General features: G+C 58.2%; 2 protein-coding genes across 4 annotated transcripts; both read left to right on the plus strand.

Moving 5' to 3' along the window:
• The first annotated feature begins 416 nt into the window (after positions 1–416).
• On the plus strand, positions 417–16,779 carry SIDT2 (SID1 transmembrane family, member 2). Of its 3 annotated transcripts, none has more exons than XM_012658330.1 (27): positions 417–1,120; positions 2,805–2,926; positions 3,198–3,362; positions 3,453–3,498; positions 3,918–4,019; positions 4,123–4,206; positions 4,895–4,994; positions 5,193–5,258; positions 6,198–6,291; positions 6,658–6,710; positions 7,456–7,527; positions 7,697–7,768; positions 7,972–8,034; positions 8,870–8,988; positions 9,333–9,406; positions 9,513–9,579; positions 10,098–10,171; positions 10,305–10,428; positions 10,626–10,743; positions 11,271–11,407; positions 11,679–11,787; positions 12,035–12,111; positions 12,288–12,334; positions 12,615–12,720; positions 13,309–13,419; positions 15,131–15,244; positions 15,332–16,779. In XM_012658330.1, exons 1-27 carry the CDS (start codon positions 938–940, stop codon positions 15,392–15,394), a joined length of 2,562 nt encoding a protein of 853 aa, XP_012513784.1. In that variant the 5' UTR covers positions 417–937; the 3' UTR covers positions 15,395–16,779. The 3 variants fall into 3 exon arrangements, with proteins under 3 accessions (XP_012513784.1, XP_012513785.1, XP_012513786.1); XM_012658332.1 differs by lacking the exon at positions 417–1,120 and adding an exon at positions 1,582–1,622; XM_012658331.1 differs by lacking the exon at positions 7,972–8,034.
• Positions 16,780–18,671: 1,892 nt separating this feature from the next.
• TAGLN (transgelin) lies at positions 18,672–24,049 on the plus strand. Its single transcript, XM_012658338.1, has 5 exons — positions 18,672–18,797; positions 22,258–22,449; positions 22,549–22,726; positions 23,037–23,139; positions 23,470–24,049. Exons 2-5 carry the CDS (start codon positions 22,270–22,272, stop codon positions 23,612–23,614), a joined length of 606 nt encoding a protein of 201 aa, XP_012513792.1. The 5' UTR covers positions 18,672–18,797; positions 22,258–22,269; the 3' UTR covers positions 23,615–24,049.
• Positions 24,050–24,056: the final 7 nt, after the last annotated feature.

A 24,056-nucleotide genomic window follows, 5' to 3' on the forward strand; every position in this document is an offset into this window, starting at 1 on the left:
CGGTAGGGCCACCGTCCTCTGTCCTCAGTCTTTGAGTTCTTCATTTTTTAAGATCCAGGAGAAAAAATGGGCCAGGGGTGGAGGATGTTAGCGGTAATGGCGGTGGGGGCGGGGGAATCCCCTACGTTTGAGCAAAGAGAAATTCGTCAACAAGAACCCAACACTTGGAGGTCCTTCACAGAAACGTCCGCCTATTCTAACGTGAGCTTCCAGAAATAATCAGGATTAACGAAAGAGAAGGCGGTAGCCAGGTAGGAGTTGGAGAAGGGGTCGCTGGCTTTCCCCTCCAGGTGGAGAGCTGCGGCCCCTTTAAGGACAAATCCGGGACCTGGCCCTTTAAATCTGTGTCAGTTTCCACAGACGTCAGCGGGCAGGCCGGCCGCCCGGCTGTTTACCGCCCCGCCGCGCCGCTCACTTTCCGAGTTCCGAGCGCCCGGGCCGCGGCGTCCGCCTGCCCTTAAAGGGCCCGCGCCCGGGAGAACTCGCCGCGCCGCCGGGCGTCGGGTCGCACCGCCCATCACGCCCCTCACCCTCCGACTCTCCTCCCTTCGCGGCCGCTCCCGCCGACGGCCGGCTTCTCCTCCCTCCCCTTTCCCGGCGTCTCCGGGCTCCCGGTAACAAGCCGTGCCTCCTCTCACTGCCCTGGCCGGGGGCTGCAGGGTCTCGGGACCGTGCTCAGTCGCCCGCGAGCTGGGGCCCTTTCCCGTAGCCCGTACTCCGTCCCTCCCCTCCGCCGCCCCCTCCCCTCCGGGGCTCCTAGGAGCGTCTTCCCTGCTCCTGGGAGGGGACATTTCCTAATCTCAGGCCGGGGTTAAAGTTCTGGTCCTGGTGAGATGCTGGAAGCTGCGGCCGTAGCCGCAACCCGTCCCGGAGGTGTCCTGTCGCCTGTCGCCGCCACCACCACCGCCACCGCTGCGACTGCCGCCCTGCCGGGGCCATGTTCGCTCTGGGCTTGCCCTTCTCGGTGCTCTTGGTAGCCTTGGTCGAGAGCCATCTGGGGGTTCTGGGGCCCAAGAACGTCTCGCAGAAAGACGCCGAGTTTGAGCGCACCTACGTGGATGAGGTCAACAGCGAGCTGGTCAATATCTACACCTTCAACCATACTGTGACCAGAAACCGGGTGAGGGCTGGGGCTGGGCTTGGGGGCTGGGGGTGAGTGGGTGAGCAGACAAGGGCTAGGCAATCTGCCACTCCCCTGCCCTTTAGGAGGTCCCGTACCCCATGAATGAGCCACCCTGCTGGGTTCCCAGTTCCTAGAACCACACTGGAGCCTCTTGACCAGTCCTCCTTCCTTTGCCACCAGTTTTTCTCTGAGGCCCCAACTGGACAGTTTTTGAAGTTGTCTCATTCCCTTCTCCTTTTAGACCCCCATCCTTCAACCAGTGGTGGTCTGAGCAGGCCTGGCCTGCTGCCTACCCTAACCCCCAGGGTCCGACAGCTCTGTGGGGTCTGGGTGCAAGGAGAAGCAAGCTTGCTACTGGGCTTGCCCACAAAACCTCAGGGGAGTGAGACTCGCCCAGAACTGAAAGGCTCTGCCCAGGCAAGATACAACTCAGACTCCCCGGGGAGATGAATGCAGGACTTCCTAGCCCTCTTCCTGCCTGGGAAAACCAGCTGGTCTTGTGAGTTGGGGGTGTCGGAGATAAGGCCAACTGCAAGTTGGATGGGAAGGGAAAGAGAGTTTGTCCACTGTGAAGAATCCACGTCACCCTGACTTCTCTTTCATTTCTTCCCCAGTTGTGAGTCCCCTGGTTGAACATGGGTGTAGCTAGGTCTGGGAAGTTGAAGTCTAGATCTCAGGCAGAGCTGAGATTGAGAGAATTTTTGCAGCCTGGCTGTGTGGTCTCCTGCCCAGCTCTCTCTTTCTCTCTCTTTCTCTCTGCCTCTCTCTACAACTGGTTTTACTGGGAAGCAATGGAGTTGAGAATGGGGAATCTGATTTTTTTCGGAATGGGGAGGGGTTTGGTTCTATGGCAGGCCAGGATCTGCTCTCAGTGCCTGGTTCTCTGAAATTTGATCTCCTCCTGCTTGGAGTCCTTTCTTCCTTTTTTCCCATATCTGAGGTCACCCCAAGAGCTGTGGCCTCTTCCCTTTGGGGAAATGCTGTCCTAGGGCTTGGGTTCCGGCAGTCCAATAACAAGCATTCCCAGGATTTATTTAGTTTTATTTTTTCTTTAAGTTCCTACTGTCCTATGTATGTTCCTCCGTAGCTCCAACCGAGGCTCAGAGATGTGAAGTGCCTTTTCCACAGCCCTGTCCCTTGGTCAGACCTAAAGACACAACTTGGCTTTCAACACCCTCCCCATGGGCTTTGGCCCTCAGATTAGTTGTTGAACTGGAGCTTCCTGCTGGTCTCCTGGCTCACAAGGAAGAAGATTGAGGAGCATTTCTTGCTCTCCTATGTCCACATATGTCATGTGTGTGTGTACACACACATGTATGTGCAGGCCTGTGCATCCCATGCACATGGATAGAAATGGGGTATCCCAGAGACTTCCAAGTCCTCTGTTTTGTTTCCTGCAGGGGAGTTAGGCTGTGCAGTTGCTTGGGTCCTGCTGCCCTGCACACAGCTGCCATCCAGGAGCTGGTCCCTTCTATAAGCCTCTACTCTGATTCAGCGCAAGTCCCTCCTGGAGACTAGGGGTTGTTCTGGCAGAAGAAGGGGTGAAGGCAGCTTCCCAGCCTGACCAGAATGGAGAAGGAACAGTGGCTGGCGTGAGGGAGGGCAGGGCTCACAGTCTCTGGAGCCACGTGTCCTGGGTGGCCGATGCTTGAGAGAAGAGCATTTCCATGTCATCCTGCAGACGGAGGGCGTGCGTGTGTCTGTGAACGTCCTGAACAAGCAGAAGGGGGCGCCTTTGCTGTTTGTGGTCCGCCAGAAGGAGGCTGTGGTGTCCTTCCAGGTGCCCCTAATCCTGCGAGGGCTGTGAGTAGGACCTGGGGATCAGGGGGGTGGGGTGTGGCCCAGGCCAGGCCTTGCCCAGAGCCTCACCCAGGAGCCCCCTGTTTCTCCTCCCCGTTCCCTGAGGCTGGAGGCTGGTCAGAGCCATGAGGGCCAAGTCCCCAGCTGGAGCTTGCGTATCCACCTAGGGGGAGGGAGGTGGCGGAGACCGGACAGGAGGAATTGGGGCCTTGCTGCTCTGGAGCGGCAGGCCAGCTGGGGCAGAAGCACGTCCTGACTCTGCGTTGGGCCGTAGGTTTCAGCGCAAGTACCTCTACCAAAAGGTGGAGCGCACGCTGTGTCAGCCCCCCACCAAGAATGAGTCTGAGGTGCAGTTCTTCTACGTGGATGTGTCCACCCTGTCACCAGTCAACACCACGTACCAGCTCCGAGTCAGCCGCATGGATGACTTTGTGCTCAGGTCCGCAGGGTAGCACGAGGGGACCGTGGGGCCCGTCCTCCTTCCCGAGCTCTGGGAGTGACTGCAGGGGGGCTCTTCTCTGCCCTGCAGGACCGGGGAGCAGTTTAGCTTCAATACGACAGCAGCCCAGCCCCAGGTAAGATCTCCCTGTCGGCCAGCCCTCAAGAGGAGAAATGGGGGAGCTCGAGCTTGAGAATGAGGTGGTCACTGGTCTTTGCTGGGGCGTTCAAGTCGGTTGTGCTCTCCTTGAAGGGACTCTCTGGAAACAGACGCTCTGGCCCTGAGGGGGTGAGGGACAGTGCAGAGACAGGGGGTCTGGTTGCCATCTGTCCCACTCTGCCTCTCAGGCACTGTCCTGAGTGTGCAGCTGAGGTGGGAGGGAATGATCTACAGAAAATGAGGCTACTATGGTCAAGGCCCTTCTCCCCAGAGAGCCTCCACGCCCAACCCTGAGAGGATTCTGGGTCCTTGCTTATGGGACACTGTTCCCTTCCAGAGGGGCCGAGAGAGCATGCTCATGAGATGGGGTTCTCCCCACCCCTCCTATGTCCTCAGTACTTCAAGTATGAGTTCCCTGAGGGAGTGGACTCGGTGATTGTCAAGGTGACCTCCAAAAAGGCCTTCCCCTGCTCAGTTATCTCCATCCAGGACGTCCTGGTGAGTTGCCTGCTCTTGTACTCTCCTCCGGCCGGCAGCAGGGCTGCTAAAGCCAAGGGCAGGCCCAGATCCCCATCCGTCTGCCTCTCCCCTCCCTCTGTAGTGCCCTGTCTATGACCTGGACAACAACGTTGCCTTCATCGGCATGTACCAGACCATGACCAAGAAGGCAGCCATCACTGTGCAGGTAGGAGACACGCGTGGCCCTATGGGAGGTGTGGCCAGGCAATAAACTGGGTAACTTTCCAAGCCCTTGCTCCCTTTCCTCTGCCCATTCCTATCTCACACAAGACTGAGTCTTGGCCCTCCAGTCCTTGTGACTTTGAGTCCTCTGAGCCACAATCCCAGTCACCCTTGGGGATGGGAAGGAGCGGCTGTCACATTTGCTTCACTCATTGTAATAATGGTGAGGCAAGGAAAGGGCCCCAGAGCCCTGGCCGATGCTGGGTGCTACCCTTGGCTAAGGCTGGGGACAGGGTGGGGGAAGCCATGTGTTCACTTCACAACATCAAGTTATGCAACTGACGGGGCAGTCTTGCAACCACACTTCTCCTGGCTCATGCCCAACCTGTAGCAGCACAAACCATGCAGAACACACATATTTGCTCACCTGGCCATTGTGTAGGCACAGGATTTGGGCTCTGGTGCCAGATAATCCTGGCACTACCACTTACTGGCAGTGTGACCCTCAGCTAACTTCTCTAAGCCTATCCAGCAAGGAGAGTAATAGTACTTATCTTAAGGGTCTTTGTGAGGGTTAAGTAAAATAATGTCTGTACAGAGTTTAGCATAAGGTCTGGCCCGAGGTAAGTATTCAGAAGAGGATGATGATGGTGATGTTGGTGATGATGATGTCCATCATCGTCCTCCTGCAGCGCAAAGACTTCCCCAGCAACAGCTTTTATGTGGTGGTGGTGGTGAAGACCGAAGACCAGGCCTGCGGGGGCTCCTTGCCTTTCTACCCCTTTGTAGAAGGTATGTTTTGTGCCCTGGGCCTGGCTAGGGATGGGGAGGGTTGGTCTCTTTCTGGGAGGAAAAAGAGCCTGCAGGGGTGTTCGGTGGACCTGGTGGCGCATGGATGTTTGGACTCAGACTCTCCAAGGCCTGGTCCCACCAACTCTAGCCAAGCTTCAGGCTCCTACTTCTGTTATCCATTTGACATTTTCCTTCCAGATGAACCAGTTGATCAAGGGCACCGCCAGAAAACCCTTTCGGTGCTGGTATCTCAAGCAGTCACGTGTGAGTGTGGATGGCTGAGTGGGGATGGACAAGCCTCTCTAGCTCTCCTTTCAGACTTGGGGTGTAGGGTGTTCCCTGTGCAAGCAGGCCAGTGGGGCAGGGGGGGGGGCAGCGTTCTTGGCAGGCTTCCAGATAGGGAGGGCCAGGAAGTGAGTTCCAGTGTAATGTACAGAGAGTCTGAGACTAAAGATTGAAGTACTGAGTTCTGGTTCATTCTCTGCCACTTATCAGCAGTGTGATCTTATTGAGCCTCAGTTTCCCTGTCTGTCTATAACAGAGGTAATGAAATTTGTCCCATTAATCTCACTCAGTTGTGAGGGTTAGCATAAAATTAGCAAGAAAGTACTGGGCCTGGGGTCGGTGCTCAATAAATATTTACTGAGTGATTAAGTGGGGCTTTTCACAAATAGGAAAGTATTAGGTAAAAATAAGGGATTGTGACAGGAGGGGAAAGAAGGTGCCTCTCCTGTGTGGGTTATTTATTCGGCGAATATTTATTGAGCACTTCCTGGGTTCTAGGTGTGTGCCAGGGCCTGGTCCCTAGGGAGCTCCTGTCTGCAGGGACAGGAGGCTGTCGCTCTGCAGGACGAGGAGAGCTGTGATGAGCAAAGCACAGGCTACTGTGGGGACGCAGGACAGAGAAGCTTCTTAAGGGGCACAGTCCCTGAGCTGTGGCTTGAAGGTTAAGTCAAGATGGAGTTTTCGAAAAGTAGAAGTGAAAGTTCTAGCACAGGGAGCAACATGAGCAAAGACAGGGTCATGTCAGAGTTCGGCACGTTTGGGGACTGCCGGTTGCTTACTCTGGCTGGGCATTAGGTTTAAGGGGAGAAGTGGTAAGAGATCGAGCTGGGCGGAGAAGCCAGATCACAGAGGCCCTTGGGTGCCATGATGGGAAGTGTCAGGTTTTGCTGTGTTCGCCTTCTTGCTTCCCTCCCGCAGCCGAGGCCTACGTGGGTGGGATGCTGTTCTGCCTGGGCATATTTCTCTCCTTTTACCTGCTGACTGTCCTCCTGGCCTGTTGGGAGAACTGGAGGTAAAGTGGAACTGCTGGGCCCTCCCCTGGTCTGGGGTGGGTTTGGCAGGGCACATCAGAGAGACAGGCTGGCAGGATCTGAGCTGGCCCAGAGTGTTCTTCACCATCCACAGGGCATGGGGAGGCAGGCCCCTGTTAGGGTCTGTGGTCCATGGGCCTCTCCTCTGGAAACCAACCCCTCCCCTCAACCTTCTTCTTCCTAAGCAGGAAGAGCCCGCATTGCTCCCTAGCCTGAGAGTAGCCCTTGGATCCAGGGTGGAGGGCAAGGTTTTAGGGATCAGAATGGGATGGAGCAGGGAGAAGGAAAACCAGCCCAGCACTGAGGGTCTGTCCCATCTGGGTGGCCTCTGGATTCTGTCCCTGCAGGCAGAAGAAGAAGACCCTGCTGGCGGCCATGGATCGAGCCTGCCCAGAAAGTGGTACCTCCTGGGGGCTGGGTGGGGAGGAGGGGCCTGTGTGTTTCAGAGGGGACAGTGGTGGGTGTTCACTCAGAGGTTGGGGGAGGAAGGGCTGAGGGCTTTGGAATGTTCAGACTGGGAGTCACACTCTGCACATGGGAACGGGGCTGGGGGGTATTGTGCCCATCCATTCCTGCCATGAACACCTTAGTGGCTGTCACTCGATTTGTGCTCTGTGTCTATCTACACTGTCTGTCTGCCTCAGGCAGTGACACTCACAGTCTCTGGGATTATTAACCTTTCATTTTCTCTCCCTTCCTCCCACCCCTCCCTCTCCTTCTGTCCCTCCTCCTGCTTGGGACCTTCTCTGTCAGCTTCTCTCCTTGGTAAGCTCCAGATGCTGCGGGCAGAGGAGCTAGCGTCCAGCGTGGGGAGGGAGGTGAAGCACAGGGCTGTCTGGGGGGACCTGGGCAGGCCAGATGATTCTGTGCTTGCTGCCAGTGGCTTAAATGTGTCAGTCCCTTGACCATCCGCCCTCTCCAGGGAGGACAAAGGGTGGTGGTGTCTCCATGGGAGAGGCAGGTGGGAAGTTGGGGCAGGTGCTAGGGGTGGGAGTGAGAGGTGTTTGCCTGGATAGGTGCTTATTCTTTGCTGCTGGCATGGCGTGTCTGTGGCTGTCTTGTCTGGATTCTCCCTTTTCTCTTCTCCCTGGCTCTAGGCCTCTTTCTGCTTCCAGGGCTAAGGGAACCTCGACTTCTCATTGTAGGTCACCCTCGAGTTCTGGCTGATCCCTTTCCTGGCAGCTCCCCTTATGAGGGTTACAACTATGGCTCCTTTGGTACGTGTCCAAGCCGGAGGCTGTGCTTGCCTTCCACAACCTGGTCTCCTTAGGCTGCCACCTCCTGATGCCCCTGCCCCTGCCACTGCTCAGAGCCCCTTAGGGATGGTCCAGCATCCCCTTCCCTGAGGTCTGTCCTGCCTGCCTCACCACTGATCGTTCCCTACAGAGAACGGTTCCGGATCCACTGATGGTTTGGTTGACAGCGAGGGCACTGGGGACCTCTCTTACAGTTACCAGGGTGAGTGGGCCAGGCAGGGAGGGGCTGTGTGGTGCAGGGCTGGTGTTGGCTGGGTGAAATGTCATGGTGGGCGGATGCCTCTTCTGCCGGATGCTGGAACCAGGGAAGGGCCTGCTGTTTTCTTGCCCCTCTCCTCCCTCATCCTCTCCTCATCCTCTCCTCCTTGGTCCTGGTTCCTTGGTAACTTTCCCTTTCCTTTGAAGGGCACGACCAGTTCAAGCGGCGCCTCCCCTCTGGCCAGATGCGGCAGCTGTGCATTGCCATGGGTAGATGTGGGGAGGGGGTGGGGCCGCCCTGCCAATCAGCTCCTGCGAGGGCAGTTGACTGCCGACACCAGGGCCAGAAAGACGCTTTGTGCATGGCTTCCCCATCTGATGCCAATGATTTCCAGCTCTGTGTCTTCTGAGATAGGCGGGCACTGGCCCCGATGCTGGTGGGCTGGTACCTCAGCTGCCCCCAGGCCAGATGTTGTAGTTTGCTGTCTTCTTTGCATGCTGGGTTAGGGCTTGAGGGCATGGGTGTCACATTCTGGGCCCTAGGGGCTTTGGTCAGGCAATGTCACAGGAGGAAGCTTCTGAAGGCAAGAGACAAAACAGGATAAAGGAGAGATGCTCTTTCTAGAGGCAGCATCATTGCCCTGCCTGCAATCCACACCCACTGGATCTTAACCCTGGCGCGGGGCGGGGGGGAGAGCGGTGGAGGGGAGCGCCAAGGCAATGTCGTCTCAGAACCCACAGGGCTGGGTACCTTCTAATCAGCATGACTTGCCGAGTTCAATCCTGTGGCTTATGTCCGGGGCCGAGGATCTGCCCGGTGTCCTGGCTTGGGACGCCCTAGCTCAGCGAGGGAGCCAGGAGTGGAGCAAGGCTGGAGCAGACCCTGTTCCATGGCCTCTTTGCAAAGCCCGCCCTTGCTCCCCACTAGGACTTGGGGATATGTCCTCCCAGCTCCTGAGCCCGCCTCCACCCCTGCTTGGAGCCCCAGCCTACAATTTACCTCTTCCTCCCCGCCTAGTAATTTTCACAGTGGCCTCAGATGGGTGGGGGCAGACCACGGGTTTCGTGCTCACCGGCACAACCCCTCCCTCCCTGCGCTTCCCAGGCCGCTCCTTTGACCCAGTGGGTACTCGGCCGCGGCTAGACTCCATGAGCTCTGTGGAGGAGGATGACTACGACACGTTGACCGACATCGATTCAGACAAGAATGTTATTCGCACCAAGGTCTGACCTGTGGGCTGGCCTGGGCAGGGGTTTCCTGAGGAAGGGACATTCTGTGCTCAGGCCCCTGCGTGTTTCCCACTGACATGGTGTTTTAGGGAAGCAGAGGGAAAGAGCTCGGCTGGGGCAGCGTAGGTTCCTGGGGAAACTAATTCAACCTCCAACCCCTTCCCGACTGATGGACCAAACCCTCTCGGTCTAACTGGCTGCCGCAGTGGGATGGCCTAGAACCCCGCCCACCTGAATCCGGGCCTGTCTGAGGGTGGCTCCTGTTGTCCACCTCCAATCCGAGTGACAGGGGCACTCCCAGGCACTGGGTAAGTGGGGCTCACTCCTGCTTCTCCCAGCAATACCTCTGTGTGGCCGACCTGGCACGGAAGGACAAGCGCGTTCTTCGGAAAAAGTATCAGATCTACTTCTGGTGAGTGGGCCAAGCAGACTGGGGTTCCTGTTACTGGGGGGTGGTATTGGCAGGTGATGGTGGTGGCTTCTTAGGTCCCGCCCCTCACCGCTGCCCTCTCGCCCAGGAACATCGCCACCATCGCCGTCTTCTACGCCCTTCCGGTGGTGCAGCTGGTGATCACCTACCAGACGGTGAGAGGGCAGGGCTGGCTCACCTTCGCCATAGCCTGGGACACCGCCCTGGCGTGGGGCTCTGGAACGAGCACAGGTCTTAGGTCATGGGGCCCGAGTTCAAATCCTAGCTCTGCCTCACTAGCTGTGTGACCTTGGGCAAATCACTTAACCTCCCTGAGCAGCAGTTTCTCCATCTGCAGAGTGGGGGCAGCATAATGCCAATGGCAGCACCTTCCCCGGGTGGCTGTGGGGGTTATGAAACAGTGTTGGCTTCCCTTCCCTTTTCTCTGTACTGTGGGCCAAGAGCTTCCATCCTGGACACGCCTCAGGGCTTTTAGCCACACCTGATGAGGGGGAGTGCTGGCTGGCAAAGCTCTTTTGAAAAGCAGCCTGTGCCTAGTGTACAGTGTGGCCACACCTGCCAGCAGTGGTGGCACTTGCTCTCTCTTGCCACGTGGCCCAGGTGGTATGGTATGGGCTGTGGGCAGAGTGGGTGGGTGTTAGCAGCCTACCCCCTGCCCCCACTCCTGCTGCAGGTGGTGAATGTCACAGGGAATCAGGACATCTGCTACTACAACTTCCTCTGCGCCCACCCACTGGGCAACCTCAGGTGGGGACCGTGCTGGGAGGCCCCCTTGTCTGGGCCAAGGGTGAAGCGGGGCGGGGCAGGGCTTTGCAAATGCCTGCCTGGGCTGGAGCAGAGCCCTGGGCCCAAGCAGTGCGCCTTGTGTTGCCCTTTCTAGCGCCTTCAACAACATCCTCAGCAACCTGGGGTACATCCTGCTGGGGCTGCTCTTCCTGCTCATCATCCTGCAGCGGGAGATCAACCACAACCGGGCCCTGCTGCGCAACGACCTCCACGCCCTGGTGAGGGACGCCGCCTGCCTGCTGAGGCCTCGGCTCCAGGACGCCCTTGCTGGCAGGCGTGGCATGGCCCTGCACCCTACCCCCAACCTGCCCGGGCCAGCCTGCCCTGCACACACACCCCACCCCTCCTCCTCCTCCACTCCTCTCTGGGCCCCTTCCTGTCTCACTTCCTCCCTCCCTTCCCTTCTCCCCAATAGGAATGTGGGATCCCCAAGCACTTTGGTCTCTTCTATGCCATGGGCACAGCCCTGATGATGGAGGGGCTGCTTAGTGCTTGCTATCACGTGTGCCCCAACTATACCAACTTCCAGTTTGGTGAGTGGGGCCTCCCTCTTCTTTGGCTGAACCCATAGCAGGGACCTGCCTGAGTCCTCCACCATCCCCAGCCACTCACAGGGGCCCCCAAGACTCAGCCCAATAGACAACTCCAAGGCTGGAATGCTGGTGTGTGCACACATCCTGGCATAGAGAAAATGGGCATCTGGATGCTGTTTCATTTATCTGTTGAGCTTTTCTCATGTGAAGGTGTGTGCAAGCACTCAGAAGACTAAGATAAGTAAGAAACGGTCCCTGATTTCTGGATGCTCACAGACTAAGACACTCAGACTAAGTTGTCCTTGCCATCAGGACATGTCAGACTCTGGGTGACAGCCTGGGGTGGCAGTGTGGGGTGGCAGGGACAGTTAAGGGACTGGCGTTCAAATGCCAACCTGCCACCAACTCGCTCTGTGGCCATGGCAAGGCGTTGGGGCTCTCTCTTCCTCTCTGGATGTCGGGGCCGGGAGTTGTCTGCTAAGGCCTAGTGGGTGTTTCCGTAGCTCACTCCATGTCCCCCAACCTAGACACGTCCTTCATGTACATGATCGCCGGACTCTGCATGCTGAAGCTCTACCAGAAGCGGCACCCTGACATCAACGCCAGTGCCTACAGCGCCTACGCCTGCTTGGCCATCGTCATCTTCTTCTCTGTGCTGGGCGTGGTGAGGGCCTGACCCGCTCTGCCTTGAGCCCACTGACTTGTTCTCCCCACCCTATGCGATAGGAGAGGTGCATGTGTGTTCGCACGTGCGGGCATGCACACCCCCTCTCTACCTCCTGCGGAAGAGATCCCTGCTCCTTCCCTGAGATGCCTTCCTGGGCCCCCCTCTCAGAGTCCTGGCCTGGCCAAGCAGTGAGCCCCAAGAAGGGCGGGCCATGGGAGCAGCATCCTTCGGGCCCTCCTCACCTCTGCCCCCGGTGGCCTCCTGGCAGGTCTTTGGCAAAGGGAACACGGTGTTCTGGATCATCTTCTCCATCATCCACATCATTGCCACCCTGCTCCTCAGCACGCAGCTCTATTACATGGGACGCTGGAAGCTGGGTGAGGGCATGCCCAGGGCAGGGCCTGTGGGAGGGGACCTGGAGGGCCTCATGGAATGAGGGATGGTGGCCTCAGGGACCTGGACACCCAGGAGACACTCAGGTTCTGGAGGAACCACTGGGCAAGGAATCCGATAAGGCCTGGGCGTGGCTCTGCCCACTGAAGGCCCTAGCTCAGCTGGCCCAGGCCCGGGGTCCAGCGAGGAAGGGCGCCCTGTGCCTCTCAGCACCATGCCCTCTCCTTGCAGACTCGGGGATCTTCCGCCGCATTCTGCACGTGCTCTACACCGACTGCATCCGGCAGTGCAGCGGGCCCCTCTACGTGGTACTGCCCGGCTCCCCATCCCCTCTCTCCTCCGTCCCCTCTCGTCCCTCCAGCGGGGAGGGGGGCACAGCAGAGAACCCAGGGTAGGGGCAGGGGCCAGCTGACTGGGGCCTTCTTCCCCTTCTCCCCCGTCTCCCTTCCCCTCTCTCAGTCCCCGTGTCTCTGCGTCCCTGCAGGACCGCATGGTGCTGCTGGTCATGGGCAACATCATCAACTGGTCGCTGTGAGTCTGGCCGTTGTCTGTGGTGGCCCGGCTGGGTGGACTGCTGGGGATCGGGCCAGCCACTGGCTGCCTTGGAGGCTGTGGACAACTTCTTAATGTTGGGCATGAGAAATGGGGGCTAAGGACAGAGGTGTTGGCACCTGGGCTTCTGGAATCTTCGGTGGGCCTCTGAACCCAGCCCCACATCATAACGAAGCATGGTGGGGGCAGGGGCAAGGAAGAGCCCCTTTCTTGCTCTTGGCCCCCTCCAGCTCCACCAGCCCCTCACCCTTCTTGCCAGGGCTGCGTACGGGCTCATCATGCGCCCCAATGATTTTGCCTCCTACCTGCTGGCCATTGGCATCTGCAACCTGCTGCTTTACTTCGCCTTCTACATTATCATGAAGGTGAGTGGGGAATGAGCAGCCCGTCAGCTGCTCTGCTCTTGCGGGAGGGAGATAGGCATGGCCTGCCTGGGGCAGCACTTTGCGGGAGTGGAGTTTTCTGTGCATTTGTCTATGCCAGTGAGGCTTGAGGAGGGGAGAGGCTAAAGCCTCTGGGTGTGCCCCCTGCGAGCCCACTGCAGCCCAAAGGCCATTCACTGAGCCGCTTCCATGTCCCGTGAATGTCGCAAGTTGCTGAGGGCCCCTTTCAGTGCAGGAGGGGCTGAGAGGAGGTAGGAGCTGAACTGTGGTGGGCCTGGGCCTCTGAGGACCAAGCTTCCCGAGGGACCCCCGGGCCAGTGTGCTTTGCCAGCACAGGGTTCTGGGTTCAGGGAGGCCCAGCCAGAGTGGACGTTAGGGCGAGGACAGCAGGCTGCTGGTGTGGGGACAAGTTGAGCTCTGTGGCTGTGTGGGGTGCTATGAAGCCAAGATGGCTTCCTCAGGGATTGGTCCTGAAAGCCCGGGAGGGCACTGGGAGGGAAACTCGGAGAGGCCAGAAAAGGGGAGGGGGAGGCCTGGCCCTCAGGCTGTTGTCCCTTCCTCAACCCCCAGCTCCGGAGCGGGGAGAGGATCAAGCTCATCCCCCTGCTCTGCATCGTCTGCACCTCCGTGGTCTGGGGCTTTGCACTCTTCTTCTTCTTCCAGGGGCTCAGCACCTGGCAGGTGAGTAGGAGCCCACAGGCTCATCGTGAGCCAACAAGTGCCAATCCTTTCTTTTTTTTTTTTTAATAAGAAGTGGGGTCTTGCTATGTTGCCCAGGCTGATCTTGAACTCCTGGCCTCAAGGGATCCTCCCAAAGTGCTGGGATTACAGGCATGAGCCACCATGCCCAGCCTAATCTTTGTTTTTGTTTTTTTTTTGAGACAGGGTCTGGCTTTTGTTGCCCGGGCTACAGTGAGTGCCGTGGCGTCAGCCTAGTTCACAGCAACCTCAAACTCCTAGGCTCAAGTGATCCTCCTGCCTCAGCCTCCCAAGCAGCTGGGACTACAGGCGTGTGCCACCACACCCGGCTAATTTTTTATTTCTATTTTTAGTTGACTTGCTAATTTTTTCTATTTTTAGTAGAGACGGGGTCTCGCTCTTGCTCAGAGCTGTTCTCGAACTCCTGAGCTCAAGCGATCCTCCCGCCTTGGCCTCCCAGAGTGCTAGGATTACAGGCGTGAGCCACTGCACCCAGCTCTAATCTTTTTAAACACTGTTTGGGAAGCACCTGCTATGGGCCAGCACTTTCATAGCTGCTTTCTTATTTAATTCTCCTGGCGTTCGGCATTCCAGCCTGAGATAGTTCCATTTTACTTAGGAGGCAGCTGAGGCTCAGAGAGGCCAAGTGACTTCCCCAAGGGCACACAGCCAGTGAGTGGCACAGCTGGGATTTGAGGCCAGAGAGGTCAGGCTCTCTCCTCTCTGTCTCACAGGGTACCTATCCTGTGTTGGGCTCTAATTCTGTGATCAGAACTAAGTCTGCCATGCTCTCTGCCTCTGAGGCACTCATAATCTAGTTCGAGAGGCACAGAGAGACTATTAGGATGTGCTTGCTGTTTACAATCTGATTCATGAAATGAAGGGCATAGGCATGATGGGGCCAGGGGAATGTACAGGAGGACAGAGGACAGAGAGGACTCCGTGAGTTAGGAGTCCAGGAGTGCTTCCTGGAGGAGGGGGCCTTGTTCCCTTGTTCTTGGCCATAAAAGCTCTGGGTGATAGCACAGGGCCCTGTGGCCCAGACATGCTGTGACCTGAATAGTGACACAGAGGCGGATTTGGAGGTCAGCGAATGTACTAATTGGGGAGCCAGGTGAAGACCGAGAGCTCCTTGAGGGCAGGGCAGGTCTTGGTCACGTCTTTGGCCTTTCATGCAGCCCAGACGGCCCCCAGACATGGGGGATGATCAGTACACGTTTGCGGGATAGAGGTCTCGGGTAGAGCGGGGAGGACCTTGAGTGCCACGGGTCATGGCTACTGTCCTTGAGCAGGGGGTGACCTGACAGGGGTGCTTCCGAGAGAACAGTGAGCCTGGAGACAGAGCAGGGCCGGAGTCCAGGCAGGGGAACGAGTTAGGAGGCCTGCTGGAACCTCTGAGTCGAAGGCATTCCACGGTTATTACAGCCTCAGCTCTTAGATCAAAAGAGAATCTGAAGGGAGGAGGGCAAGAGGGAAGGGAAAGGAACGAGCAGAAGCCAGCGGACTCGGGGAGAAGTTTGTATCCAAAGGCCATTTCTCAGATGAGGGGGACGAGGGCGAGAGACGAGTCAGAATGGGGTGCTTTCCTGCCTGGGGTGGAAAGTGGGGTGCCCTGGAGTGAGAGGGGAGGGGGGCCCGGCCCTGGCCCTGCCAGAGCAGGATCAGCAGGTGGCTGTCTCTACTCCTCCCCCAGAAAACCCCCGCAGAGTCAAGAGAGCACAACCGAGACTGCATCCTCCTCGACTTCTTTGACGACCACGACATCTGGCACTTCCTCTCCTCCATCGCCATGTTTGGGTCCTTCCTGGTAGGCGGGACCCGGCCCAACTGGGCAGGTCAAGTAGAGGCGGAGGTTGCCTCTTTCTCTGTGTCTGACCTGGCGTCCCTCCCCCAGGTGTTGCTGACACTGGACGACGACCTGGATACCGTGCAACGGGACAAGATCTACGTCTTCTAGCAGGAGCCTGGCCCTTCACTGCACCTCATGGGGCCCTGAGCTCCTGTGTGTCACATGCCCGGCACCCGTGTAGCGCCGGGGGTCTGAGGCCCAGCACTGCTGCCCAGCACTGCATAGTGGTGGGACAGCGAGGTCTGGCCTAGGCCTGGCTGAGACAGTCATGGGGTGGCATCGAGCCTTGTAGCTGCCCTCTGCCGGGGAGGAGGCCAGCTCCCCCGAAACCCGGGACATTGGCCAAGTTGCTGCTTTCTTCTCAGTGTTGGGGCCTCCCGCGGGCCCCGTCCTTTGGCTGTCCGTTTGTCCCTCCACAGGGGGAAGGAGGGAAGGTGACGCCCTCCCCATCTCATGCCTTGCATTCCGCTCGTCCTCACCACCTCCCCAGCCTGGGTCCCAAAGCCCTTTCCTCCTCCCGCACTCCCACTGGGGCCTGCTCCGGGGCCTGAGTCTCTGTCCTATACCAGGGCCCCAGTTCTCTTTGGGGCCACACCTGGCTGCCATCACTGCCCACGCCGGTCAGCCAGGATGGAGGAGAGTGTGGGACTTTGGGGGCTGGCCAGCTGGTGCCAGACTTTTGGTGCTAAGGCCTGCAAGGGGCCCAGAGCAGTATGTACCCCCTTCCCTCTGAGCTGTGCTCAGGGCCGGCTCTTTAGCAATGTGGTCAGCCCAACGTGAGAACCACCTTCTGATCCAAGAGGCTACATTCAGAGGTCACCTCCTTGTCCCATGAGCCCCCAGACTGATGCCACCACCAGGACTGGAGGGAAAAGTGACTCACCCCTTCCCATCCTTCTTTCCAGGCCCTTAGTCCTGCCAAGCCCCAGCTGGGGGCCTTTCAGTGCCATTGACACTGCCCACGAATGTCCAGGGGCAAAGGAGGGATGATACGGAGCCCAGCCCATCCTGCCTTCACAGCTGCGGGAGCCCAGTGCCTACCTTAGAAAGGGGCTTAAGGAAGGGACATGCTGTGTGCCCCTGCGTCCGCAGTCCCAGCCCCACTCTAGGACCCAGGCTGGCTTCCGAGTTTCCGTCCAGTCTTCAGCCGGGGTCTGTGTTAGTCGCACACGTCCATACTTACGAAACCTTGGAGTTTACACTGAGTTGCCCCAGTTCGGGGCTCCCCTGGCAGCTCTGGTCCTTGGATCCCTACATCCCACCCCATCCATTCCAGAAGCCAAGGATGGGGGAGGTCGGGTCAAGCCTCTGCCTCGGGGATGGGAATGTGTTTTATTCTCCCAGATTTGTTTTTATAGCTCTTCTTGGGCTGGGTGGAGGAAGTGGGTCTGGATGTTTTTTTCAGAACTCCGTTTTATGTCTTTCCGTGCTCCGGTTACATTTCTGTTTTCTATGAATGAGTTTGCATTCAATAAAGAAACAGCCAGATGCAGCTCTTGGGGGCTTGCTTGCTCTCCCTTTCTGGGTGGAGACGGTGAGGATGAGGGGTGCCGGGGCCCTCCATTTCCCGTTTCTCCTGGCCTGCCTTTCTCTTTTCCAAGCCATGGTTGCACTGGGAACTGCAGTTCCTTGATTTCCCCACGTATTTCCTCTCCCTGGAGCAACAGCATTAATTCAGCAAACGTTTGCCAGGAGCCTGCTCTGCACTAGGTACCGTGCTGGGCAGAGGCCAGTTGTTGAAAAAGGCTTTGCTGAGCCATCCCACTGCTGCTGTCTCTCCTTACCTGGCCAATAGCGACGGCCTCTGCACACCTGGCCCCACCCACCAGACTGAGGCTGGCTTTACTTCTGCCCTGAGCGCCCCCAGCCCACCAAGCTGCAGGCCCGGGCGTGCTCCCCGGTGTGTTGTTGAGACAGCGAGTGTGCAGGCTGAGGCAGGGGCGGTACTCGGGCAACACGACATGGCAGTGGATAGTGGGCAGGCTCCGAGAGGAGGTGGTTTTGAAATGCCCCTGAAAGGTTAATTTAGACTTTAGCCGGCCAAGGAGGACAAGATTTTGAGGCCAAGGAGTCTGGTGAATTCAGGACACAGTCAGGGCTGTGCAGGGTCCTGGAATGGATAAGGGTGTGGGTTTTTTCTTGTTGATCCCAGCTCCTCTCCATGCTCTTCCCTGCGGACACCACCGGGAGGTGCTGTGACTCTATGCACCGCCAGGCTCGGGCTGGGAGGCTGGCCGTGGGGGCGGGACCTCTGAGGCAGCCCCTCTCCTGGGGCCTTGCTTGGCTTGGGGTGGTGCTGGGGGTGTGTACAGTGGAGAGTGTAGGTCCTCCCTGCCAGGTACCCTAGGATGGGGCGGGGGGTGTCAGAGTAAGCAGCCCAGAGATGCTGTGGAAGTCTCACCTTCTTCATCTCTCCCTCCCTGAGACCCCTGAAGCCAGGTACAAGCAAGATGTGAGCAGGTCTCCTGGGGGATAGAGTCCAGTCTGCTTTCCAGGACAGGCAGGGACTGTTCTAAGGGGAGTGGGAGGGATGATACCAACCTCTGTGCCTCCTACCCCCAGGGTTAGTGTCCCAGGCCCTGCCAGGTCTTAGAGTCCATATTATCACTGCCCTCTGAATAGAGACCAGGGTTGACTCAGCTGCTGCAGAACCCTCAAATCCCACCCCAGCTACAGCATGTCACTCAAGACCCACCCCAACTGAAAGCTCTCCTCAACTTGAGCAGGGGGGTGCAGCTGAAAGAGTGGGTCTGCCTCTCCAGCGCCCACACAGGGGCCGGCAGGGGTGCCCACATTTTGCCACCCGTCACTCACCACGTGACCTTGGGGAAGAGACACTCTGAGCCTCAGTTTCCTCATCTGTAAAATGGGGATAGTAGCTGTGCGTGTTAAGAGTGCTTGCAAAGTGCCTGGCATGGAGTGGATCCTCAGTAAAGGTTAGTTCCCGTCTTGGATTAGAGCTCAAAGCCCCAGGAAGGGAGGGTGGTTTGTCCCCCACAAATCCCAGGGATCCCTAGCTCCCATTCCCTTACCTCTCTCTCTAGCCAGACTCTCTTGAACTCCTCCTCCCCTCAAACTTCAAACTCGAAGGCAGGGCAGAGAACTGTGAAGAAGGAGTAGCCCCAAGTCCGGGCAGCAGGGAAGGCCTTCATGGTCCTGCCCATAAAAGGCTTTTCCCGGCCGGCTCCCTGCTGGCAGCGCAGCCCCGCCCCGGCCCTCTCCATCTCCAAAGCATGCGGAGAATGTCTCTGCAGCCCCCGGCAGACTGCTGCAACTTGGTGTCTTTCCCCAAATATGGAGCCTGCGTGGAGTCACTGGGGGGGCGCTGGGGTGGGGAGTGGAGCCGGTTTCCTCCAGCAGGGAGCGGGGGGGAGAGGGGGAACTGGTGGGGGAGGCTGACATCACCACGGTGGCAGCCCTTTAAACCTCTCACCCAGCCAGCGCCCCATCCTGTCTGTCCAAGTCCAGACACGGAGACCTCACTCCTCCCTGCGAGCCCTGAGGAACCCCTGTGAGTGCATTTGTCTGGGGCCTGGCGGGAAGTTGGGCTGGAGCTCAGGAGCAGCGGTGGGTGCGTTGCAGGCAGGCCTCTGCAGGCCCTGGCCGCCAGGGGAAGCCCACCCTCTCGGTGGGCATGGATTCCTGATCTCCAGGCAGGGCGGGATGGGACTGCTGGAGTCCCATGTGTCTCTCAGACTGGGTGGCCCCAGGCTTGTCGAAATGCCCAGGATGATCGGGCTGGTTCAGGGGGTCGATGGTGGAAACCACTGGAGTGAGAGGGAGGCTCCCATTTCAGCCAGTCACATCCACAGGCTGTGCACTGGGCTCAAAAACTTGTCTGGTTAGGCCAAGGCTGCGTGGTCTGTCGGCCCCGTAGGAGGACCCCCAAGCGGGGGAGGAGGTGTGTGAGTGCACCTGTGCCGGAGGGTGGTCTTGGGCCTGGGACAGCCCCTGAGGCAACGTGAAGGACCACAGAACTCTTGTATTAGGAATAGTGTGGGCTGGCGGGGTGCAGGGATGGGCGAGAGAGCTGCCCTTCCGGCCCACCCTCTGCGAGTGGGAGGTCACCCCCTCTGTGGACAGGGAGTGGGGGGAGTAGTGCCAAGGAGGAGCTTTGGAGTGGGGGCGGGGCAGCCCTGGGACCCTTGCTGGTTCCCCTTCATGGTCACTATGGAGAGGACAGAAGGGAGCGTGGCATGCATATATGTACCAGGGCCATTCTTCGTCCCCAGAGTTGAGATGAGCCACCCGCATGCCCCCTCAGAGACCCAGATGTGCCCACTCCTACTCATGCACACAGAGGGGGCTCGGCAGTCCTGGACGGACCCCTGGTTCTGCTCGTTTGTTCTGGGCTCCTGCCAGTAGGAGGTGCCACCTGTTCCTTTGTAGCTGGACTTTGTTCTTTCTCCACTGCCCAGCCTCACCCACTGGGCAGCGCATGGGCGGGGCCCTGCCAGGAGCCACAGGGCAGGAGGGTCAGAGCCCAGCCTCGTGACCCTTGCTGTCCATGCTATCCCGGGAGCCTTTATCTCGATACGTCCCTGGATGGGCTGCCCTGTGGCCATCGTCCTCTCTCTCCTCTCCACGACGGCTCCAAGTGAGCCTGGGAGGTCTTCGTCAGAGGACTCTGAGGCATTTCCCGGCACTCTCGCTTTCAGACCCTCCCCAGGAGGAAGAAGGGGAAGGATGGCGGCGCTGGGTGGGGGAGGTGTGTGTTTCACCCCCCCCCTTGCTCTGCCAGAAATCCCAATATTGTCTCTAGATGGAGGAGCCGCAACGTTGTGTGCTTGTCACCACGAGCCTTGTCACTTTGACTTGTAGTGTCTGTTCTGAACCTCCCAAGACTGAAAGCTGGGAGTGGGGGGGACATGCTCCTTCCATCCTCTTGCTGCAGGAGGTGGTGAGGGAGGGGAAGGCGGCTGTGAGGGTGGGTGGGGTGCGGGATCCGAGCAGGATGGGAGAGAGAAGGTGGTGGGTGCCTGTCTGGGATGGTGGATGAAGGCGGAGACAGAGGCTGGGGTGTAGGCCAGGACACAGGACTGGCTGAAGTCACCTCGTCCCAGCTGACTTGGGGACTTTGACCACAGCTCTTTGCCCAGGGGTTCTTGGGCGGTTGGGAAGTGGGGGTGGGACATAGAATGGGGCAGGGGGGAGGGGTGGCACGTGGCTATAGCTGAACAGTGGGACAGAACACTGCCTCGGGGCTCCCTGGTATCACTGGCTGGGAGAGGTGGTGGAGGGGCCAGGGACTGCCCAGAGAACCGCGTCCTCAGAGGTGGTCCAACCCCCGCTTTACAAATAAGGACACAGATGCAGAGAGAAGTGAGTTGCCCGGTGGCTGGCATTGAGCGGAGTCCATCTAGTGATTTTTCTCTCAAACTTTGTTGTCTGCTCAGGGAATGATTTCAGAAGGGGCGGAGGCTGGAGTGGGGGAGACACTTATGGATTTTTACTTCTCAGTCAAGGGATGGCTCCCTCCCAGGTCATTAGCAGGAGACTGGCTCTGGGCAGCAGACCAACTGGCACTTCGAGGAGCTCTGCTAAGGGACAGGCAGCATATGGGGTAGTTCACAGACACTCTCATTTCCACAGCCCTCTTAGATCAATGACATAATCCCCACTTCCCACATGGGGAACTCGAGCTCAGAAAGCTGGTCAGCCATGGGGAAAGGAAGGACAGGAAAGTGGAGTTGGCAGCTGTCCTGCGCCAGTGTGAGTGACAGTGTTCACCCTACTTCCCCTGGGGGCTGGGCGGGGGTGGGGAAGGGTCTCAGCTCTCACAAGAGAGGGAGCCGGGGGAGCATGCTGCCTGCCTGCGTCCTCACGCCACTGTCCCCTCCCAACCTCTGACCTCTCTGAGGCCAGGCGATGGGGTGTCTCTTTCGGAAGGCTCTTCAGACAAACACTGGGCAGAAGGGACACCCCACCCCAGGGTGACCGCTGTGGCCAGGCCAGGCTCCTCTTGACCAGCCACACCCCCGTCTATCCCCGCATGGGCCTGCTCCCCCAGCCTCGCCCCTCCATTAGTGGGGCTCTCCCGAGCAGCACCAGGCCCAGGCCCTCGCAATGGCAACTGCTGACAGGGCGGGGCTTCCCATGCTCTGGTTGGCAGATTCTTGGCTTTGGAATATCCCTAGGGGACTCTGACTTCTTGGGCACTCAAGCTACTCCAGTGGCCAAGAGCCTGAGGGCAGGAGGAAAAGTTGATGGGTATACCACTCTCATCTGAGAAAATGCATCTTCTTTGCCAAGAGCTCTTGGGCTTTGGTGACTTCCAGGGGTGACTTGTCAGGGGTGGGTAAGTTTGAGCCTCTTCAGCTGCTGGCCAGAGGCTCAGCTGACCTGGCAGAGATGGAGTTCTGGAGTCCCAGCTTCTGTGCTAGAGGGTCAAGTGACAGTTTGAGGTAACTGTTCCTCGAGGTAGAAGCAGTAACCCACTTCACACCTACCTGGACAAAGACACCTGCTGGTATTATTTGAGGACGCCATGTGGACTCTGGAAGGCCTCTCCAGTGCCTCTGTGGCCAGTCTTGGTGAAGAAAGAATGCTCTAGACCAGAGATTGGCCCGTAGGCCAAGTCTAGCCTGTTGGCTATTTTTCTAAATAAAGTTTTATTGGAACAAAGCCACACTCACTTGTTTGCATATTGTCTATAGCTGCTTTCAAGCTACAACAGCAGAGACCATATGGCCTGCAAAGTCTAAACTATTTACTGTTTGGTCCTTCACAAAAATGTTTACTGACCCCTGTTCTAGACCTCCAAAGATCTTGTATCCTGTTTCCTGGTGTTCAAGTTCAGAGAGGCCTCTGGACAGAGGCGAGGAACCTGGCCCGGATGGGCAGTGCTGTGATAAGTGTCTAGGATGACTGGGTACCCTGCACAGGGCCAGAAGGCCCACCTGGCACAGGTGAAAGCAGAGCTGCTCCCTGACCCTCTAACCCTCTCCCTCCTCCACCCCATCCTGCCTTAGCTCTCCCCCAACATGGCCAACAAGGGTCCTTCCTATGGCATGAGCCGTGAAGTGCAATCCAAGATTGAGAAGAAGTATGACGAGGAGCTGGAGGAACGGCTGGTGGAGTGGATCATAGTGCAGTGTGGCCCTGATGTGGGTCGCCCAGACCGTGGGCGCCTGGGCTTCCAGGTCTGGCTGAAGAACGGCGTGGTGAGTGGAACGCTGGGAAGGGGGGCTGGGTTGTGCCACCCTGAGAGTCATGGGGCAGGCCCCTGACCTGAGTACCAAGCTGTGTCCTGTGCCTGGCAGATTCTGAGCAAGCTGGTGAACAGCCTGTATCCCGATGGCTCCAAGCCTGTGAAGGTACCCGAGAACCCACCCTCCATGGTCTTCAAGCAGATGGAGCAGGTGGCTCAGTTCCTAAAGGCAGCTGAGGACTACGGGGTCATCAAGACTGACATGTTCCAGACTGTGGACCTCTTTGAAGGTACAAGGAAAAAGGGGCTGCGGGTGGGCAGGTGGAGGACAGGATGCTGAGGCAGGCAGAGGGAATGATCAAAATATGCCACCACCAGAGGTTTGCTCGTCTGCGCACAGCAGGGGTGGGACATGCCAAGAGAACCCCACACCGCACTCCCAAGCGTCTGCTGCAGGATCCACTGAAGATTCCTTTGACTCAGGGACAACTCTTACCCCTTGTTTGGCCATTTTTCTGTGAGAGCCAGGGCAGGCCCTGGCTTGGGTCCTGTTTTATACAGTCTGGACGTTTGTCCCTGCTCACCTCTTTCTTCTCACAGGCAAAGACATGGCAGCAGTGCAGAGGACCCTGATGGCTTTGGGCAGCTTGGCAGTGACCAAGAATGACGGGCACTACCGCGGAGATCCCAACTGGTTTATGAAGTACGTGGCGGCAGGGCTTCCCTGCGCTTGGGCCTCTGGCAGCTGGGAGGCCGCGTGGCCAACCCACTGCGGGGGTGAGAGACAGCCAGGAAGGGGCGGAGTGAAGGTCTAGGGTGGGGGCGAAAGGAGCCCGATACTTCTCCACTCCTGCCTTTCTCCCCACCTGTGTGCCCCCGGTCTCCCTAGCCCAGGGGGCAAGCTAGATTAAGGACAAAAGTCAAGTGAATATGGGAAGGGGCTGGGATTGGCTAGGAAGCAGCAGGGGGATCAGAAAGTAGGTGGAAAACACACAGTCCTGGCAAGTCTTTATCCTGATTCCTCCTCTTCCAGGAAAGCACAGGAACATAAGAGGGAATTCACAGAGAGCCAACTGCAGGAGGGAAAGCATGTCATCGGCCTTCAGATGGGCAGCAACAGAGGGGCCTCCCAGGCCGGCATGACAGGCTACGGACGACCTCGGCAGATCATCAGTTAGAGCGGGGAGGGCCAGTTCCGAGCCCTGCCCCTCCCCAGCCCGTCCGCTGCAGCCATTGCTTAGCCTGCCTCACCCACACTTGTGTAGCTCCTTCAGCCCTGACCAAGCTTTGAGGTTCTGTCACTGAGCAAAGGGGACTGCACATGGGCAGCTCCTTCCCGCCTCCCCAGCCTCAGCCCAACTTCTTACCCCAAAGCACCACTGCCCTGGCCCCTCCCTCCCAACTGCCCCTGCCACCCTATCTCTCCCCTGGGCTAAGCTGGGGGGAAAGTGGGCTGGGGGTGGCCTGGGGGTGGGGCAAGTCCACCGTCCTCCTTGGCAGCAAAAGCCCATTGAAGGAGACGCAGCTCAGCCTCCCTCTATCTTTTCCTGGAATATTTTTGGGGTTGAAATTCAAAAAGGAAAAAAATATATATTTACATCAATCTTTTCTCAGGCCTGG

Source organism: Propithecus coquereli, unplaced genomic scaffold (assembly GCF_000956105.1).
Source record: "Propithecus coquereli isolate 6110/MARCELLA unplaced genomic scaffold, Pcoq_1.0 Scaffold580, whole genome shotgun sequence".
Taxonomy (NCBI): Eukaryota; Metazoa; Chordata; class Mammalia; order Primates; family Indriidae; genus Propithecus; species Propithecus coquereli.

Coding starts and splice junctions, on each gene's coding strand:
- SIDT2 (XM_012658330.1), top strand. CDS start 938: ATGTTCGCTCTGGGCTTGCCCTTCTCGGTGCTCTTGGTAGCCTTGGTC. Junction 9,580..10,097: donor TGGTGATCACCTACCAGACG/GTGAGAGGGCAG, acceptor CTCCTGCTGCAG/GTGGTGAATGTCACAGGGAA. Junction 13,420..15,130: donor AGGGGCTCAGCACCTGGCAG/GTGAGTAGGAGC, acceptor CTCCTCCCCCAG/AAAACCCCCGCAGAGTCAAG.
- TAGLN (XM_012658338.1), top strand. CDS start 22,270: ATGGCCAACAAGGGTCCTTCCTATGGCATGAGCCGTGAAGTGCAATCC. Junction 22,727..23,036: donor GACTGTGGACCTCTTTGAAG/GTACAAGGAAAA, acceptor TTCTTCTCACAG/GCAAAGACATGGCAGCAGTG. Junction 23,140..23,469: donor GATCCCAACTGGTTTATGAA/GTACGTGGCGGC, acceptor CTCCTCTTCCAG/GAAAGCACAGGAACATAAGA.